This window comes from Carlito syrichta, unplaced genomic scaffold (assembly GCF_000164805.1).
Source record: "Carlito syrichta isolate Samal-C Ts95f unplaced genomic scaffold, Tarsius_syrichta-2.0.1 Scaffold308998, whole genome shotgun sequence".
In the NCBI taxonomy this organism is placed as follows: domain Eukaryota; kingdom Metazoa; phylum Chordata; class Mammalia; order Primates; family Tarsiidae; genus Carlito; species Carlito syrichta.
In genome coordinates, this window is record NW_007253094.1 from 271,180 (window position 1) to 278,932 (window position 7,753).

Sequence of the window (7,753 nt, forward strand, 5' to 3'; positions counted from 1 at the left end):
CATCACATCTTGGATCATCAGTGAAATAATAGAAGGGCTCTTCTTTAAGAGCATATCTATATTGAGATGACTGCAGTTATAAATAGTTAAGGCATTCTAGCAAAAATACCATTAGAAAAGTTGTAGCAAAATTTTTCCTGATTATAAAAGTATGAGGATGCGAATATGTCTTTTAAGGAAAAAATGTAAAATTAATGATGAGAACTTAGACTACTCAATAAAAAACAAAAGTAAATAAACAAAATTATTTTTTTGGCTCTCAAAAATTTTGATTGTTTGATTACTAAAATGCACTGTAGAATTTTAAAAAGTTGGGGGAGAGGGAGACAGTAACCATAACCTATATTTTCTCTTGTCTTTTTCTACTTATAGGAAAACTCAGATAAAATTTAAGCTATTTCATTATCATATCAGACATATCATGCTAATACAGAATAAAACAGATCTGACCCCAGCCTCATTTATTCTGAATGGAGTCCCCGGACTGGAAGACATACACATCTGGATTTCCTTCCCATTCTGCTCCATGTATGTTGTGGCTATGGTAGGGAATTTTGGACTTCTCTACCTCATTCACTATGAGGACTCCCTGCACAGGCCTATGTACTACTTCTTGGCCATGCTTTCCTTTACTGATCTTGTCATGTGCTCTAGTACAATCCCTAAAGCCCTCTGTATCTTCTGGTTTCATCTCAAGGAAATTGGATTTGATGAATGCCTGGCCCAGATGTTCTTCATCCATACCTTCACAGGAATGGACTCTGGGGTGCTCATGCTTATGGCCCTGGATCGCTATGTGGCCATCTGCTACCCTTTACGCTATTCAACTATCCTTACCAATCCTGTAATTGTGAAGGTTGGGCTTGCCACCTTCCTGAGAGGGGTGTTACTTGTTTTTCCCTTTACTTTCCTCATCAAGCGCCTGCCCTACTGCAGAGGCAATATACTTCCCCACACCTACTGTGATCACATGTCTTTAGCCAAATTATCCTGTGGCAATATCAAGGTCAATGCTATCTATGGTCTAATGGTTGCCCTTTTGATTGGGGGCTTTGACATCCTGTGTATCACTGTCTCCTACACCATGATCCTCCGGACAGTGATCAGTCTTTCCTCTGCTGATGCCCGGCAGAAGGCCTTCAACACCTGCACTGCCCATATCTGTGCCATTTTTTTCTCTTATAGTCCAGCTTTCTTCTCCTTTTTTTCCCACCGCTTTGGGGAACACACAATCCCTCTTTCTTGCCACATCATCATAGCCAATATTTATCTACTCCTGCCTCCCACTATGAACCCTATTGTCTATGGGGTGAAAACCAAGCAGATAAGAGATTGTGTCATAAGGATTTTTTCAGGTTCTAAGGATAACAAATCTCATATCATATAAATGAACATTTGTCAGGAGTTAGAAGAAAATAATTCTACTTGCCTCTTAAGCAGAAGCTGATATAATCTGGAAGTAGTATTTTGGCCACAAATAAAAGTTTGTTGAACGGTGCATTCCCAATGAGTGTCTTGAGAATCACAGCATCACTGGCATTCCCACCAACCGTTTAATGAACTTTTAGCTTTCTCACACCTGTGAAAAACCAGCCTAACAATTAAACCAAGTTTTGTTTAACAAAGCCTAGTAAGTTGATTTTTCATGAAAATATCAGATAGAACGAGATTATCTGAGTTTTGTTCTTACATAAAGATTACAATCTCCAGAATGATAGATAGTTTTTATGTTCTTCTGGAAAATATGTGCTATGTATTTCTCACAATTGCAAAAACACCTCTGTTTCTTTCATGAGTTCTTCCTGAAGGAAAATCTAGAATGTATTCCACGAATTCATTACAATGATGAATTTTAAGTCTCTAGACATCTTATTAAAATCATATTATTAGGCCAAATAAGTTTCTCTTAGCTGGGCCACACACGTAATTATTTTACAACACAATAATTAAATATTTAATTTTCTTCAAGTGGGTTTTTTAAAAAACACAGAATCTGGAAAGGGAGGCAGGTTTCTTAACCAAAAATGAGAAACGGTATGCTTTTTTTCTGAAGTTTGTATGAAAGGGAATCAAAATCTATTTGTTATTTCTTCCTAATATTTAAGGTCATTCTAAATTAATAAACAAGCAGGAAACTGTAGAAAATAGAACTTCCATATTAGTGTCTAATGAACTAAACCAATTATATTAGGAATATAAACTGAATTTCTACTCCTATTTTCCTACATTCAATGACAAGAAGACATTTACCTCTCCAAAATTTAGTTTAGTCATCAAATTGCATTTATTTATTTAATGAATCCTTTTTTACTATCTTGCATTCTAAAGCCCTACAGAGCACCTGGGTGTAGTGGCTCACATTTGTAATCCTAGCAATTTGGGTGGCCAAGGTAAGAGGATTGCTTAAGCCCAGGAGTTCAAAACCAGCCTAGACAACATAGCAAGACCTCATCTCTAAAAACAAAAACAAAAACAAAAGACAAAAAACAACAACAAAAACTAGCCAGGTATGACAGTGTATACCTGTAGTTCCAGTAACTCAGGAGGCTGAGGTAGAAGGATCACCTGAGCCCAAAATGTAGAGGCTGTGATGACCCATGATCTTGCCAATACCTTCCTTCCAGCTTGGGTGACAGAGTGAGACCCCCTTTCTAAATGAAAACCTAAGTAAATCCTACAAAACATCACCAACACCTAAAATATAGTTACTCTTTATATATCATTCTATTTCTTTGTTCATCTTAGTTTTGAAATGATAAATTGTTAATTTTTTTTCTACTTCCTCAACTGACATCACTCTTCCCCACGTCTGTCTTTATCTGAGTCTATTCATTATCTGAAATTGCTATTGTCCATTCCATCAATACTCTTTATGTTAACAAATTAAGTAGACATTCTTCTGTGCTTAACTCATGCTACTTCTCAGGAATATTGATTGCATTTCCAATATCTAGAAACACTATCAATTTTTCTTTCAGAAATACAATATATTTTATTTATGGTATACATTTGGTTTAAACAATTTATTTTCTACATTATCTCCCTAGGTATACTTCTTCAGTATCATGGTCATAAGGTTTGGTTGTAAACCAATGATTCCTAAAAGGAAGCTAAAGTAAGAGAGCTGTTTTTCACATATTCATTATTCATGGTGTACTATCTTCGTCTGACAGTGCAATACATTTGTTCCCTCCTTTTAGCCTCCCCCTACTCATTTCCTGTTTCTTGCTTTAGTTTATCTCCCCAGTGTTTTGCCATAAATGTTTGCATATATAAGTTCCTTTAAAAATAGATATAATTATTTAGTAATTTAATGTGTCTCAACTTAAATACATTTTATTGTACTAAATGACTCAATCTGCTTTCTCACTCAGCACTTTATTTTAAGATGTGTTTATCTTAAAATATTCATCTTGAAATATGTATTTATATTTCATATTTATTGATTCTAATTCATATTGCTCATTACAAAATTTTTGTTGACAGGTTACTTATTTTTAAAATTTTAGATTAATACAAGTTTGATTGAAAACTTGTAACTCCAACTTCAAAACATATAAAAATTAGTTGTGCTTCTATACACTATCAATGAATGATCTGAAATGGAAATTTAAAAAATATATTCTTTACAATAATATGAAAAGGAATATACCATTCAGTAATCAATTTAATCAAAGAGACAACATATTTTTGCACTTAAAAATACAAAAACAGTCTTATAAAAATTAAAGACTACACAAATAAGTGAAAAGACATTTGATGCTCATAAATGGGAAGATTTGCTATTGTTAAAATGTCCATACTATCTATGGTAACAACAAACTCAATGCAAACCTCAACTAAATCCCATTGAAATTTTTTCTAGAGATTTAAAAATTCCCGATATCAGATGGAACTGCCAATGAGCAAAAATAGCCAAAAAAATCTTGAAAAAGAACAAAGTTAAAGACTTCATACTTTATTATTTTAAAGCATATTATAAATCTGCAGTAATTGATACAGTAGGTAACTTAAAACTCCATAATATAATGACAGAATAGACTAATGGGAATATAATAGAGAGATGAGAATAAACCCATGCACATATGACCAGTGGCTCTTTAAAAAAGGTACCACAAATACAAGTGGAGCAAGAACAGTCTCCTCAATAAATAGGTTTGGAAAAACGGAATATCCATATGCAAAATAATACAATTAGCCTCTTAACACACACCACCCACAAAAATCAACTCAAAATGGATTAAAGATTTAAACAAAAGACCTCAAATCATAAAACTCCTGGAAGAAAACATAATAAAAAAGCTTCATGACATTGGTCTTGGGTATAATTTTTAAATCATGACATCAAAGGAACAGATAACAAAAACAAAAATAGACAAATGAAACTATATTAAACTGAAAAGCTTATGCATAGAAAATAAAACAATCAAAAGAGTTAAAAGGCAATGCACAAAATGGAAGAACACATTTGTAAACGATATATCTGATGAGATTAAAATTCAAAACATATGATAAACTTCTACAACTCATTGTAAAAAAAAAATTAAAAATGAGAAAATAATTTGAATGACATTTCTTCAAGGAATTTACCAATGATCAATAGGTATATAAAAAGAAGATCGCTGGGCTCGGTGGCTCAGCCCATAATCCTGCGCCTTTGGGAGGCTGAGGTGAGTGGATTGACTGAGCCCGCGGATTCGAGACCCGCCTGAGGAGCGAGACCTCATCTCTACAATAAACCAAAAAAAATCAGCCGGGCGTGGTAGTGCACGCCTGTAGTTCCAGCTACTTGGAAGACTGAGGTGGAAGGATGGCCGGAGCCCAACAGGTCAAGGCTGCGGTGGCCGGGAGCGGCCACTGCACTCCAGTCTAGGCGACAGAGTGAGACTCCAACTCAAAAAAAACAAAAACAAAAACAAAACAAAAAAAAGAAGATCAATATCACTAATTAGCAGGGAAATGCAGTCCAAAATCACAATATCACCTCACTACCTTAGGATGACTTTTATAAAAATAACAAGAGTTGGCAAGAATTTCATGAAATAGGAACAGTTGTGCACTCTTGGTAAAAATGTAAATGGTTTAGCTTAGCTTCTACGAAAAACAGTCTGGAAAGTCTGCAAAAAATCATCATTACAGCTATGATATGATCCAGGAATCCCACCTCTGGTTATTTACACCCTGCCCAAACATGAAATTGAGATCTAAAAATGGTATTTTCACTTCCATTTTTATTGAAGTATTATTCACAGCAACCAAGCTGTAGAAGCCACCTAAATGTTCATTGATGGATGAATGGTTATAGAATAGGTGGTATATATATTCAACGGAGTATCATTCAGCCATGAAAATAAAATAAAATCTTGTCATATGCTACATATGATTTATCTGGACATTATGCTAAGTGACATAAGCCATTCACAAAAGAATAAATACTGTATTATTTCACTTAGATAAGTACTTAAAGTTGTTAAACAATGAAATCAAAATAAAATATTGGTTATCAAGGGCTGGGGAGAGCAAGAACAGTGAGTTTTTCAATGGGTATAAAGTGTCAGTAATGTAAGTTAAAAGTTTTATAGCTCTGCTATATAGCAATTTGCTTATAGTAAACAACACTGTATACTTAAAAATGTTAAGGGGGATATTATTTTTTGCCACATTAAAAAAAGAAAGTAGTTCAGTGATATATTTAATGTGCTGAAAGAAAAAAAATTACTAGTTCACTAAAACTTTTATGCCAACCAAACTGCTCTTTAAATAAAACTAGAAATAAAGATAATTCTCCCAAAGCCCCCCAAAGAAAATTATAGTTAGAATGTCAACTCTAAGAATGTTAAGAAAAATCTTCAAGATAAAGAAAATACATCAATCAGAAACGTAAATACACAGAAAAAATAAAGATAAGTAGAAATGATAAATATAGCCGGGCTTGGTGGCTCAGCCTGTAATCCCGCACCTTTGGGAGGCTGAGGTGAGTGGATTGCCTGAGCCCGCGGGTTCGAGACCCGCCTGGGCAGTGAGACCTCATCTCTACAATAAATCAAAAAATCAGCCGGGCGTGGTGGCGCATGCCTGTAATTCCGGCTACTCGGAAGGCTGAGGCAGAAGGATCGCCGGAGCCCAGCGGGTCGAGGCTGCGGTGGCCGGTAGCAGTCACTGCACTCCAGTCTGGGCGACAGAGTGAGACTCCAACTCAAAAAAAAAAAAAAAAAAAAAAAAAAGAAATGATAAATATGTGTGTGTGATTAAGGAATATATAATATTCCCAGATGAAGGAAAACTAAGAGGTTTTTTTTTTCACCAGCAGAACTATCCTAAACAATAGCTACAGAAAATTCTTTAAATAGAAAGGAAATAATGAAAAAAAATTAAGGTACAAGAAAATAAGAAGAAATATAGTACGTTAAGATGTGGTAAAAACGATAGTCCTTTTCATCTTGAATCTTCTAAATTATGTTTAATGACAAGTAAAAATTATAAGTTTTAAATCTATGTTGAAGGAATATTTAAGACAATTATACATGGAAAGGGGTAAAGAATATAATGAAAAGTAAGATTTCTACATATCGCTTGAACTGATAAAATGATGACACTAGTAGAGTATGCTAAATTGTGTGTATACATTATAGCATATAGAACAATAATAAAAGTATGCAATCACCAAAACATCATGTATATATCAAAACGATATTCAAAAAAATGTTCAGTAACCCCAAATAAGCCAAAAAAGATAAAAGGAAAAATGAAAAGCAGAGGGAAAAAGTAGTAAAAACCCAAGCGTGTTAGACTGAAGCCCTGGCACACCAATAAGCATTAAATGTTAATTATGTTTTATATACCCATTAAAAGATAAGGATTGTCAGAGAGGATAAAAAACCACGGCTTATCTATATAATGCATGTAAGACTCACCTCAAATATAATTATATAGTCAGTTTGAAAGTAAAATGATTAGCCGGGCTTGGTGGCTCAGCCTGTAATCCCGGGCTTTGGGAAGCTGAGGTGAGTGGATTGCCTGAGCCCGCGGATTCGAGACCCTCCTGGGCAACTTGGCGAGACCTCATCTCTACAGTAAATTAAAAAATTAGCCGAGCGTGGTAGCGCGTGCCTGTAATTCCAGCTACTCAGAAGGCTGAGGCGGAAGGATTGCTGGAGCCCAGTGGGTCGAGGCTGCGGTGGCCGGGAGCAGCCACTGCACTCCAGTCTGGGCGACAGAGTGAGACTCCCGCTCAAAAAAATAAAATAAAATAAAATGATTGAAAAAGGATATGTAATGCAAATAGTAATCAAAGGAAAGCAACACTGACTATGTTAATAACAGATGAACTTCAGACCAAAGAAAATTACAGAGACAGAGAGAGAAATTACATTACAATAAAGGGTTAATTAGTCAAGAAAACATAGTAATTGGAAATATATATGCACAGAACAATAGCATAAAAACATTTGAATCCAAAAAGATAGAACAGAAATGAGAAATTAACAAATTCACTATTACACTTGGATATTTCAAATCAATTTTCTTAACAATTGATAAAACAACTATAAATAAACTTAACAATGATATAAAACTCAACATTGTCAACAGAATCTATAAAGCATTTATAGAACATACTACTCAACAAGAGCAGTAAATATTTTCTTTTTAATTGCCCATGTATCACATACCAAGATAGATCTATCCTGACCAATAAAAGAAATAATATTTTTAAATATTTTGAAACATACGATATATGTTTTCTTACTAGAAT

The 7,753-nt window shown here is 34.4% G+C and overlaps 1 protein-coding gene across 1 annotated transcript; it reads left to right on the forward strand.

The window, feature by feature from the left end:
* The first annotated feature begins 378 nt into the window (after nucleotides 1–378).
* On the forward strand, nucleotides 379–1,404 carry LOC103268952 (olfactory receptor 52N4). Its single transcript, XM_008066536.1, has one exon. The coding sequence runs from the start codon at nucleotides 422–424 to the stop codon at nucleotides 1,385–1,387; it is 966 nt and encodes a 321-aa protein (XP_008064727.1). The 5' UTR covers nucleotides 379–421; the 3' UTR covers nucleotides 1,388–1,404.
* The last annotated feature ends 6,349 nt before the right edge of the window (nucleotides 1,405–7,753 follow it).